The sequence below is a fragment of the Leopardus geoffroyi genome, chromosome X (assembly GCF_018350155.1).
Source record: "Leopardus geoffroyi isolate Oge1 chromosome X, O.geoffroyi_Oge1_pat1.0, whole genome shotgun sequence".
In the NCBI taxonomy this organism is placed as follows: Eukaryota; Metazoa; Chordata; class Mammalia; order Carnivora; family Felidae; genus Leopardus; species Leopardus geoffroyi.
Genome location: NC_059343.1, coordinates 11,958,699 through 11,972,260, shown reverse-complemented (window position 1 = coordinate 11,972,260; position 13,562 = coordinate 11,958,699). Strand labels below are relative to the sequence as shown.

The window sequence follows — 13,562 nt, the reverse complement described above, 5'->3', positions numbered from 1 at the left end:
AAGTCAACTACTTGCTTTTCCCAGGACTCATGATTAATAATAGTGACTTAAACAATACTCATATTAAGACCAAATTTGGTAATTTCTCTCTCATGGTTATAGCCTTTAGGCTCTTTATATAAACATTCATAATCAGAAATTAAAAGGGTCTTGGGTTGAAAGATTTTATTATGAAAAAACAAAGTTAAGGCAGATTGCATAGCATATGCAAGGTTTCTCAGGTGGCCAAACATCTTGTTTTTGTGACTGACTGAAGAAGCCACGTATGAGGAATATTAAGATTAAGGGGAGGGGGGAGGAATAAAGATATGGAAAAGGTGTTTTGAAGGAATAATTCAGAGACTAGGGTCAGATCTCCAACAATAATGTTATATCTGTACACTTCGAGCAGTTGTTTGTCCCTACTGGCAGAAACATGTTCGCATCTATGGGAATCCAGAATGACGTGGAGAAAGACCCACATAAACTTTGCAAGATGGGGTAAAAAGGGAGGAGAGTTTACCTATTGCTGTGTAACACATTACCCCCAAACTTAGCTGCTTAAACATATTTTATCTCACAGTTTCTGTGGATCAGAAATATAGACATGGCCTAGCTGGGTGTCTCTCCTTCGGGATCTCTCCAGAGGCTGCAGTCTAGGTGTCATCTTGGGCTGTGGGCAGCATCTCAAGGTTTAATTGGGGCAGGATGTGCTTCCAAGTTCACTCAGAGATTGTTGGTAGGACTCAGTTCCTCACAAACTGCTGAACTGAGGGTCCCTGCTCCTCACTGGCTGTTGGCCAGAGTCTGCCCTCAGTTCCTTGCCATGTGGACCTTTTCAACATGGCGGTTTGCTTCATCAGAGCCTACAAGTTGAAAAGGCAAAAGAGAGAGGGTGCCAGCAAGAGCCAGAGACTGCTAGCAAGACAGAAGTCACAGTCTTTTTAAACCTAATCATGGAAGTGAGATTCCCATCACTTTTGCTGTATTCTCTTCATGAGAATCAAGTCCCTGGGCCCAGCCCCCACAGAGGAGGGGATTGTAAAAGGGCGTGAACACCAGGAGGTGGGCCTCACCGGGGGTCGTTTTAGAAGCTTCCTACCACAGGAGGGTGTTCACCACCACCTCCAACACATACTAAACTCTACAGTTGTATGGCAAGCTCAAGGAAAGTCTTTAAAGTTGTCTTTATCCTAAAATTGAGTCATTTCCCCAAAACACCCATGGAAAGGCTGTACAAGTGTAAGTATCAAAGTGTCAGAGTCTTTTTTTTTTTTAATTTTGCCTTTTATTTTCTTTCAATGCATGAAGCTCATTGTCAAATTGGTTTCCATACAACACCCAGTGCTCATCCCAAAAGGTGCCCTCCTCAATACCCCTCACCCACCCTCCCCTCCCTCCCACCCCCCCATCAACCCTCAGTTTGTTCTCAGTTTTTAAAAGTCTCTTATGCTTTGGCTGTCTTCCACTCTAACCTCTTTTTTTTTTTTTTTCCTTCCCCTCCGCCATGGGTTTCTGTTAAGTTTCTCAGGATCCACATAAGAGTGAAAACATATGGTATCTGTCTTTCTCTGTATGGCTTATTTCACTTAGCATCACACTCTCCAGTTCCATCCGTGTTGCTACAAAGGGCCATATTTCATTCTTTCTCATTGCCACGTAGTACTCCATTGTGTATATAAACCACAATTTCTTTATCCATTCATCAGTTGATGGACATTTAGGCTCTTTCCATCATTTGGCTATTGTTGAGAGTGCTGCTATGAACATTGGGGTACAAGTGCCCCTATGCATCAGTACTCCTGTATCCCTTGGATAAATTCCTAGCAGTGCTATTGCTGGGTCATAGGGTAGGTCTATTTTTAATTTTCTGAGGAACCTCCACACTGCTTTCCAGAGCGGCTGCACCGATTTGCATTCCCACCAACAGTGCAAGAGGGTTCCCGTTTCTCCACATCCTCTCCAGCATCTATAGTCTCGTGATTTGTTCATTTTGGCCACTCTGACTGGCGTGAGGTGATACCTGAGTGTGGTTTTGATTTGTATTTCCCTGATGAGGAGCAACATTGAGCATCTTTTCATGTGCCTGTTGGCCATCCAGATGTCTTCTTTAGAGAAGTGTCTATTCATGTTTTCTGCCCATTTCTTCACTGGGTTATTTGTTTTTCGGGTGTGGAGTTTGGTGAGCTCTTTATAGATTTTGGATACTAGCCCTTTGTCCGATATGTCATTTGCAAATATCTTTTCCCATTCCGTTGGTTGCCTTTTAGTTTTGTTGGTTATTTCCTTTGCTGTGCATAAGAGTCTAATTTTTAAAAATAAACTAGGAGAGAAAAAGCAAGTACTGTTTTACAGGGAAGTATGTAATCTTTTTATTCCCAGAGGCTTGTGTCTTTTTCTGGTTTCCTTCAAATTAGCTAGAATGGCCAGAAGATGACCTGGCTAATTTCAAAATGACCTGGCTCATTTCATTATTTTACATAAACACCGGCATGGGGCACTCGCAAATGAACGAAACCCTCACTTGAGGAAAGATCAGTCCCACTTAAATTTCCATTCATGTGGTTTGCCGGGTTTGAATCCTCCTACAGCTACTTTAGCAGCCAACGGACACGCATCTCCTGATGGCGCTAGGACCCACCCGCACCTGACTTCAAGTGGAAGAAATGCTGTCCAGCTGTGTCCCGAAATTGCTTAACCAATAACACTTACAGGTTATTTCTTCACGTGCTTCCATTTGCTTCCTTATTAGCCAGGTCTCCCAGGGGTACCCGGGGAGTTCCAATACCAGACATGGTGCTCTTTGCCAAAGAAGGTATTCCATCAGTGGGAAGGGACACAGATTGTGGTTTTAATTTTTCCGAAAACAGTCTTTGGTTAGAGGGCCGCCCCCCCAACCCCCCCCCCCCCACCAAAGCGCAGACGCGAAAATGACTGTGCTCGGTGGCACCCTGGCCCACGCTGGCCTGCCGGCCCCAACGGCCTCCTCTCCGCAGTTATCGACGAGGAATGGCAGAGAACCCAGTGCAGCCCCAGAGAGACGTGCGTGGAGGTGGCCAGCGAGCTGGGGAGGAGCACCGACACGTTCTTCAAGCCCCCCTGTGTGAACGTGTTCCGGTGTGGGGGCTGCTGCAACGAGGAGAGCCGCGTCTGCATGAACACGAGCACCTCCTACATTTCCAAACAGGTAAGGGGACATCCGCCCACGGCCCCCTCCGAAGCCCCGGGGGACAGGCGTGCCGCTGAGCCCAATGTCAATGGGCACCGTCTCATTTCATCCCTGAAACAAATCAAGAGGGTATCTTATTATAGATGAGGAGACTGAGGCTCAGAGAGCTGAGCCGTGGCCGAGCTGGGATTCAGATCCAGGTCTGTGGGACTCCAGAGCCTGAAGTCCCTCTGGCTTTAGAGCAGATTGCCTGGATTCAAATCCCCACTCTTCCACTCAATAGTTGTGTGGCCTTAGGCAAGATATAGAACCTGTCTGTACATCTGCTTCCTCCCCTGTAGAGTGGGGGGTGGCTAAATACAAACCTCACCATGTAGCGCGTGCTGTCGTTCTAGCCTCTCTGATGCTCTGATGTCGAGAATCTGCACTGTCTTGTGGATTCGTTGGGTTCTGTGCTGTGCGAGTGGAGTGACTGAGAAGGGTTGGACGGGTGGGGCTGTGGGAAGGAGGAAGAGCTGGCGAGATGCCCTGAGCTGGCAAAAATGGGGAGCTGTTCTCACCCTTGGACTGAAGAGGCTAGGGGCTCGAGCCGTTTCAGGAACCCAGAGAGAACGGGGAGAAGAGGGCTGCGGGTCCGGTTGGAGGGGTGGGGGCAAAAAGCCGGGGGCAGAGGGTGGAGGATGCGAGGACCTACAGATGCAGCCATGGAGGCCAGCGTCTCGAGACACCGAGCCCAGCGGGGAAGGAGAGAGGATGGCATCTCGGGAGGGGCAAATGGAGCGTATCTGGCACAAAAGATCTTTGAGAAGAATTCTCTCATCCCCATGAAAGAAATAATTCTTCCCTCTCCATCTTGTAAAATCTCTTTCGCCCCGTAGATTAAGTTTTTCTTTCTATCACTGCTACTGTATTGTTGTGAAATGTAACAGATGTGGCATTGAAGAGCAGTAATACCAAACTTAGGAAAACATGTTAAAAGGCTGTCAGTCTGACTACATTCCTTTTGGTTCTCCGTTGCAGATTCCTCGCACGTGTTGATATATTTGTTTGTCACATTTGCCTATGCAAAATGTGTACATTTTGCTCATGATTGTGTACAGAGGTAGTACAATAAAATTACATATGTACACGAAAATATCCATGGTGGGTAATGTTCTTAATTGGATGGAAAGAATGGAATGCCGATTTGTTTGGTAATAAGTTAATTTATGCTTCATTTTGTTTCCCCTACCCCCTAAAATTGCCCACAAGCTGTAGAGTTTCTTTCTCTAAATTCTTTTAGAGAATCTTGGAACTTGTAAAAACTCTGACCTTTTACTATTTGACAATCGGCGGGGGGTAGTGGGAAATGACCACATTATTCCCTAAAAAATTCCTGAAAAATTTCGCAAGAAGTTGAAGTTTATGCAGAGTAAGCACTCTAAAAACTTTCTCTTAGTTAGACTCATAGAACTTCTATTACATATCAAAAGGTCAGAATAAACACAACTTTAATGGATTGTTTCCACTTAATAGAGAGTTGAGTACTTTATTTTGACTGCTGTACTCAACAAATGATTAGTTTTAAAGAATGTACTTAAGGGTAAGTGTACAGGAGTTTTTCTTGCCAAATATGCATTCTTGAACATTTGCACAGTGGTTTAAAAAAAAACTACCTCTCACCCCAAAGTTATGGACTATTTGATGACCTACATCTTAGAAACAAAGTGAATAAATGCATGCCGTGTGTAGTAAAGACTACTTGGAATGGGGATTGAATAAACAGAACACTAAAGTCAAGTTCAATTTTGTCCATACACCATAGAGCCACTCTAGAAACAAAGTAATTGTCATGTCTCTGAATTCTACTTGTCAAGATCCCACCTTGCTTCTTCTGAAATTTTGCTTCACAGAAATTTTGTTCCAAAAAGTTAATAAGGCATATTCTTAAGAGTATCACCTCTGGCTCTAGAGCAGATTGCCTGGGTTCCAATCCTCACTCTTCCAATCAAGTTGTGTGGCCTTAGGCAAGTTATAGAACCTCTCTGTACATCTGTTTCTTCACCTGTAGAGTTGGCGGTGGATAAATAAAAACCTACCATGTAATGTCGTTATAAGGGATAAATGAATTAACATAAAACAGGGCATATAGAAGCAGAATGAGGAACTCCTGGGTGGCTCCGTCGGTTAGGCATCTGACTTCGGCTCAGGTCATGATCTCATGGTTCGTTGGTTCGAGCCCCGTATCGGGCTCTGTGCTGATGGCTCAGAGCCTGGAGCCTGCTTCAGATTCTATGTCTCCCTCTCTCTGCCCCTTCCCTGCTCATGCTCTGTCTCTCTAAAAAATAAATAAACATTAAAAAAAATTTTTTTTAATTTAGAAACGGAATGATATTCATGTTACCTATAATTATTTGGTTGGGTGCGATGATCTTGTGTCAGTCAGTTACTACTGTGTAGTGCTGCATGATAAACACCCTAAATTCTTACCCATGTATGTAAGATTCAGTTGGTTTAGAGTGGGCTCAGTTGGGCTTGACTCCAAGCTACAGATTGAGTGCAGGTCTGTCCCCCGGGTCTCTCGTCCCTTGGCCCAGCACGCCTGCCAGATCATGCTCTTCTCATGGCTACGGTGTACGCAGGAGAAAACAAGCCCACAAAGCACACACAGTTCAAGTTTGCCGTTGTGTCATGTCTGCTAACATCCTGTTTGCCAAAGCAAGTCACATAGCCAAGTCCAAAGTCAAGGAACAGGAAACTATATTCCTTCGATGGCGATGGTATGAGAAGGGATAAGTAAATAGTCTCAAACAATAATCTGTTTGCCACGGTCTCAAAGAAACTTCATAGCTAGAATTTCATTTAGTCCTTATAATTTACACTCAAAATGAAAACAGGAGGAAGGACCAACAGTGCCATTTTCAGGGATACCAGTGACACTAAGTGTTAAGAGATTTGGTCTTAAATATTTGGTAAAGTTGCATAAGCCCCCAGTCTCCTGACTCCCAGGCCAGTATCCTTTCCATCATGCCAGCCTTTATCCTCATTAGTTCGATTCTTTTAAAACAATTTTTTTTTAATGTTTATTTCTTTTTTTATTAAAAAAAAATTTTTTTTAACGTTTATTTTATTTTTGAGACAGAGAGAGACAGGGCATGAACGGGGGAGGGGCAGAGAGAGAGGGAGACACAGAATTGGAAGCAGGCTCCAGGCTCTGAGCCATCAGCCCAGAGCCCGACACGGGGCTCGAACCCACAGACCGCGAGATCGTGACCTGAGCTGAAGTCGGACGCCCAACCGACTGAGCCACCCAGGCGCCCCAAATGTTTATTTCTTTTTGAGAGAGAGACCGAGTGTGAATGGGGGAGGGGCAGAGAGAGAGGGAAACACAGAATCCAAAGCAGGCTCCAGGCTCTGAGCTGTCAGCAAAGGGCCCGACGCAGGGCTCGAACCCACGAACCGCAAGACCATAACCTGAGCCGAAGTCAGACACTCAACCGACTGGGCCAGTTAGGCACCCCTCATTAGTTCTTTTCTTAATGGACGGCTTTCCTAAAGTGAGTGCCATAAGGACAAAGGCAAAAATGCAGACTGTAGAGATTATTATCATCTAAAAATATGTATGTGTTACGGTTCTCTTTCCTCTAGCTCTTTCAGATATCAGTGCCTTTGACTTCAGTACCTGAATTAGTGCCTGTTAAAGTTGCCAACCATACAGGTTGTAAATGTCTGCCAACGGCTCCCCACCATCCATACTCCATTATCAGAAGATCCATCCAGGTCCCTGAAGAAGATCAGTAAGCATTTCTTGTATTCAGTTACGCTTGTTCTTGACTTTGCTAAAGCTGTGTGTGGAGAATACTTCGTAAATTATACAGTCATCGCTTTCAAGTTCATCATCTTTAAGCTTCTAATCCAGATCTACTGGTAATACCTGTTTGACAAATAATGTTTTTTATTAGGTGACAGATGTATATTGTAGAGGGACCGATAACTCGGTGGCTAGGAACTCACCACGTCTACTTGTAGACACCTTTGTTCTTAATGTGCATAGTCCGGTGCAGCCGTAACACTCTACACCAGTCTCCAATTTGGCACACGTTCCCTTCATCCAGAACAAGCGTTACATGAAACTCATTTCTGGCTCTTTATACTTCCAAGCCCCCAAATTGGGGAGGGAAAACGGTTCCCCAAGTCCCCCGGGGAGCGGCAAAACTATCCGCATCTGAGTTTGGTGATTTTTCTGAACTTCCTCTTAAGATTACCAAATGGAAAATTCTTATTTTAAATTAAAATGGCTTAAAATTAATTTGACTTTGACATTTCTTCAGAGCATTCTGTGGTTCTTTGTGAGACAAATCATGACACCCTGAAGTGTCCTGAAATCAAAGGTACGAATCATTGATTTGGGAAAAAGATTTTCATGTAGAGAAACACAAGGGCAAATTACAGACACTGAATGAAAACATTAACTGAGTGAGAGACTTAGATCTTGCAAAAGCAAGCCGTAAATGTATTGGCTGACTGGCAAGTGGAGTGAGCTGGTGCTTATGTTCGTCGTTACCGAGCCAAGAAGACACCTGTACCTCTCTCACGGGGACAGAGGCTCCTATAAAAGGAACGTGTATCTTCAGCTTGTTCCTGCCGGCCCGGCCAGTGTTCTCTCCATTTTAAAGGCTCTGTTAGGACAATGTTTACTTTTGCTAAATAGGCTCTGTTGACAGCTAATTTGCGCAGTTTTAACAGCAATCTTCTTAAAAAGATGCTAACTGTCCAAAATTACAGTTTCATTTCCAAATAGAACATTTGTGATTACAGAATTACTACCTAATACCATGCAGTTCATAAATATGAATTAAGCTCCTTAAAAGTCGTAACGCTCCTCCACTCAGAAATTTATTCAGCATTAAAGAAGATGTTCCAAAGGTATGATTGCCCTTGAAAGCTTTTAAATCTGGTTTCTCGTTCTCTTCTCCTAGCTGTTCCCATTCCAAGAAACTCTGTCCTATTGACATGCTATGGGACAGCAACAAATGTAAGTGTGTTTTACGGGAGGAGAATCCACTCGTTGGAATGGAAGGTAATTATAACAGTAAGGAAATACTAGTAGTAATCATAAAAATAACAACTGCAATTAACTCAATAGATACTGAGTGCTTACTATGACTAGGCAATGTTGTAAGCCTTTTATATGTACCTATTAACTCATTCAATCCCCAAAGCAAGCCTCTAATGTACTATTATTATCCCTTTTTTTAACAATCACAATGGGAACACACCAAGAAGTCTAGTTATTTTCTCCAGATCGCACAGCTAAGAGCGAAAGCAGCAGAGCCCTGTGAGCTCTCCTTATATAGTAAGTCTACCAATGCATAGCTCTGCTTTTTAATCTTAAAGAAAAGCCCAGTGATCAGAGCATCCAACAACATTGGATTTGAAAGGCAGTGGTAGCCTTTCACGCAAACCACTTTAGAGCTAAACACTAGTTGACCACATTTTACTAACTTATTTGTATGGAAGTCTCACAGGAACAGAAAGTAAGTTTAGACTGGTTGGTTTCTTTCAACTGTGCCATGTGAAGACATGCCAATTATTTGAGAAAAAAATGGGACATAGGAGAAAACTTTTTCTGGAACTAGGGCAACGTAAAAGCAAACCATGGCTAGCTATTGGGCTAAGAGGAGTGGGGAGCCGAATGTTGTCGTCGCTGCTCAGAACTCATAATGCTGTGATTTTGGGTGATGATCGTTTGGCTGAAAATGAATGCACTGTTAAAATTTATTTCCCAGAGAACATGACACTATTCCACTGAAAAAGATCACAAGGAGTCATGCACTTTGAACCTTGATTGTTTTAAACTCTGATCTACAAGCAAGACTTTGTAAGGACTAAGCTCTATGGAGTACTGTCCTAGAAAACAGGGCTGCCTCTGTGGGTGGCAGGTTTTCCCCATGATTGATGTATATTCTAGCAGAGGATGTCTGAATACCCGGTGGTTAGGATGTAAATAGCATTCAAGACCTGGGCACACTCTTGTTGTTAGTAAATTATACTGAACCTTAAATCTCTCTCTCCAGAACAGGACTGTTCAATGGGATTATAGTGAGAGTCATATATAACTTACATTTTGTAGTACTCACATTAAGAAGGTCAAAAGAGGGGCGCCTGGGTGGCTCAGTCGGTTGTGTCCGACTTCAGCTCAGGTCATGATCTCACAGTTTGTGGGTTTAAGCCCTGCATCGGGCTCTGTGCTAACAGCTCAGAGCCTGGAGCCTGCTTCGGATTCTGTGTCTCCCTCTCTCTCTGCCCCTCCTCTCTCTCTCTCTCTCTCTCTCTCTCAAAAAGTAATAAACATTTAAAAATTTTTTAAAAAGTCAAAAAAAAAACAAGTACAATTAATTTTTATATATTTCATTTAATCCAACATATCAAAATAGTACCATTTTAACATGCAATCCATATACAATTTATTAATGGGATATCCTGGGGATACCACAGCTGGTGCACATGTGCGCGGAGGGTGTGAAGAGTGGGAGGAAGGAGAGAAGTGCTCTGAGCAGGGTAAACCCGAGTGCTGAGGACTGAAAGTGAGATAAGGTAGCATGCCAGGGTACTGGAGAAAGTTCAGCATGGTGGGAACATAATGGGAAGGGGTCGGGTACATGTGAGAAAGGAAGCTGGAGAGGTTCACAGGGGACCTTGGGCAGCTGGTCCCAGACACTGGACATGATGCTAAGGGCAAAGGGAAACCACTCAGCTGGTTCAAGCAGGACAGTGACAGCACCAATTAGAATTTTAACACAATGCACCAGTGACAGGGTAGAGGAGGAGGTGTTGGCCCAGGGCAGGAAAGGAGGCAGGGGACCTCGGGGGACGTTGCAGCAGTGATGGAAGTGAGAGGCATGGGGTAGCTAGATCACGGTCACTTCTCCAGTGGCCCCATCAAACTGAGGACATATACTGAGCGTACTGTTCCCTACGCACCTTTTTCACACATGCCGCTGTTAAGCCAACTGCCTTTTCTACAATGACAGCTCTTCCCTGAGTGAGCACATTTGGGGTAGTGAATCCAAGACCAATCTAATTTCATCTCGTTGGATTCAGATCATTGCTTTAAACTGTGCAAACAAACAATACTGAAGAAGAAAAAAAGAAAAATTGAGGAGTCCTGATTCTATATTTTAAATTCCTCAAGACAGCCACAACTTCAAGAATTAGGGGAAAAAAACCCCATGAGCTTACTGCTGGATGAATGAAGCAAGGCTGAGAGCAGAGCTCATGGTATCCCACCGTCACCCTCCCTAAGACTGAAATCAATATAGCATACGTCAGGGTATCACCCTTAGCTAGTTGCTGCTTTGCTCAGGTCTCCTACACCCGGTCTCTGTTACTTTTCTTTTTTTTTTTCTTTTTTTTTTTTTTTAACTAATCTCTACACCAAAGTGGGGCTCAAACTCATGACCCTGAGATCAAGAGTCGTATGCTCTACCTACCTGAGCCAGCAAGGCGCCCCAGTCTCTGTTACTTTTAATTAATGGCTATAAGGATTGAGGCCAGCCTCTGCCAACTACCTTGGTGAAGTTCAGCATCAAACACCCAGTGGACTGTGTTTCCTTAAACCACCTAAGAAGGGCATTGGTTCTACCTGAAGTGGCCTCATTGAATCTCTACCGCCACCTAGTGATTCATGCAAGTCTTTTAAGAGCTACTTGACTGTTCTTCAGCAATGTATTCATTTTGTTTTGTTTTTAGTTTTTAGTTTAATTTCAATATGGTTAACATACACTGTTATAGAAGTTTCAGGTGCACCATATAGTGATTCAACAATTCCATGCATCACCTGGTGCTCATTACAACACGTGCACTCCTTCATCCCCATCACCTATTTAACCCACCACCCTCCTTCCCCTCCAGTAACCATCAGTTTGTTCTCTATAGGTAAGAGTCTATTTCTTGGTATGTCTCTCTCCCTCTTTGTTTCCCTTTGCTTGTTTTGTTTCTTAAATTCTACATATGAGTGAAACCATATGGTATTTGTCTTTCTCTGACTGACTTATTTCACTTAGCATTATGCTCTCTAACTCCATCCCTGTCATGGCAAATGGCAAGGTTTCATTCTTCTTTATGGCTGAATAATATTCCACCGTGTGTGTGTGTGTGTGTGTGTGTGTGTGTGTGTGTGTGTATATATATATATATATATATATATATATACATTTATATATATACACATATATACATATGTGTGTATATGTATATGTATATACATATACATACATACACACATACACACACCACATCTTCTTTGTTCATCAATCAATGGACAATTCTGGGCTTCAAGTTATATTACAAAGCTGTAGTCATCAAAACAGTATGGTACGGGCCTAAAAATAGACACACAGATCAATGGAACAGAATAGAAAACCCACAAACGAATCCACAGTTATCTGGTGAATTAGTCTTTGACAAATCAGGAAAGAATATCCAATGGGAATAATATATTCTTCTCTTGCCCGAAAGTGGCATATGCCTTATTGGCATATGGCTTACAAAGCTCACTTTTTTCCTCTTTATGCAATTCCAAGAATCTCCCCAGATTTAGCCTTCCAACACCCTTTCCACACAGGTGGAATATCATCAAATATCAATCACAGAGCCGTTAAAACTAGAAGATTAGACAATACGAGATTGCCATTTTGGTATATTGTCAGTAGTCAGATATTGACAAAAACATACGGTTTAACCCAATGTCTTGGAACGATGGATGAGATCCTTCAGAGTCTTCATACAGCAGCCTGTTTCAGACCCTTTTATTATACGAAATGCACTCAGCGTTTATCAAGTGCTCATTTCATGTCAGAATGATGAGATCTGGTTCCCATAACCTTCAGCATTTTTTAATTCGTGGAGGAAATAGACACATGTAAGCAATGCAAGGAAGGACAGGATGAAAATATGCACGGGGTAAGGGCACTTAGCTAAAATTGTAGAAGTTGGGAAAGATATCTGGGAGGAAAGATAACTGGCAGGGAGAAGGGCAAGGCCAAAAGCATGGGGCTTAGAGACCCTGGCATATCAGGGGAATAAAAGGTAGTATAATTTGGTATGGGTGGAACATAAGATATTTATGAGAGGGGGGAGTGGGAGAGGGAGAGAGAAGAGTCTGGAAGGTTCTAGTTCAGAAGGTCTAGTTCATGGAGGGTCTCATACGTCTTGGTGGGAAAATACTCTTATTGTAAGAGAGGGGAACCTCTTAAGGAACTTAAAGCTGTAGAATGACGTGATTAGATTTGCATTTGATAATATCGTGGAAAATGGATTGAAGGGATAAAACGTGTGATGGCAAGATCTGTGACGGCCATCTACACACAAAAGTATAAGGCACTGACTGAATTGAGGTGGTGGCAGTGATGATGGGAATGACAGAACAAACTTAGGGCGACAGAACTGGGTGGACAAAGTGATAAGACCCAAAATGGCAGGTGAGTCCGGAGTGATGGCCCCATTCCCTAAAGGAGGCAAACTGGGAGAGAAGCAGCATACGCTTTCTAGAAGAAATAGCTGTCAACTAAGTGTGTCAAAAACTTCTGAGACCCTCCTCTCAGCTGAACGCGTTCTGTGGAATCAAAGTTTATCATCACTGTTGTATCTTTTATAACAGCGTTGTGATCTGTGGTGAGGAAATACATCACTGTTTCTATCCAGTCTGGAAGGCCTGAGGTATATTTCTGTATTTCTATACTGCTGATACTTCTGTTCCTCTCTCCTTTTACTCTTCATCTAAAAACTAGGAAGTCACCAACCTAAAGTTCTCTTTAAATAAATCTTAGTTAAAAAAATAACATCTTTATCCCAAATTTAAGAGAACACATGAATTCAGTATTGGTATCATGAAATCAGAGGTGAGTCTCCTTCACCCTGTGAAAAGGTTAGGGGCAAAAATCTACAGGAATGGAGACTAGGAGAATCCAAGTTATTTTAGAATAATGTGAAGTATACAACCAACGTTGACGCCACATTATCCGTGCTACAGCCATTCAAGCAACACTTCTCTGTTTCCACTTAGAGCACTCTCATCTCCAGGAACTCGCTGTCTGTGGGCCACACATGAAGTTTGACGAAGATCGTTGTGAGTGTGTGTGTAAAACCCCGTGTCCCAGAGATCTCATCCAGCACCCGGAAAACTGCAGTTGCATTGAGTGCAGAGAAAGCCTGGAGAGCTGCTGCCAGAAGCACAAGATATTTCACCCAGACACCTGCAGGTGAAAGGCATTTCACTTTCACCTTAATTTCATTCGTTGACATTTACTGTAAATGCCATTTCCATTTGGTGAGATTCCTTCCAAAAGCATGTTTTGCCAATTCTCAGCTCCCCCCCCCCTTTTTTGATAGTAAAGCAGAGGTTTGGCAACTAAGGAATAAGTGAGAGTATATA

General features: G+C 43.1%; 1 protein-coding gene across 2 annotated transcripts in view; it reads left to right on the top strand.

Annotated features, from left to right (window-relative positions):
• Positions 1-13,562, top strand: part of VEGFD (vascular endothelial growth factor D) — a 34,967-nt gene that overhangs the window by 20,280 nt on the left and 1,125 nt on the right. For both annotated transcript variants that reach the window (XM_045472298.1, XM_045472297.1), the window contains 4 exons: positions 2,976-3,166; positions 6,776-6,924; positions 8,107-8,207; positions 13,194-13,389. In XM_045472298.1, coding sequence (XP_045328254.1) covers positions 2,976-3,166; positions 6,776-6,924; positions 8,107-8,207; positions 13,194-13,389 — 637 coding nt within the window. The remainder of the gene's footprint in view (positions 1-2,975; positions 3,167-6,775; positions 6,925-8,106; positions 8,208-13,193; positions 13,390-13,562) is intronic.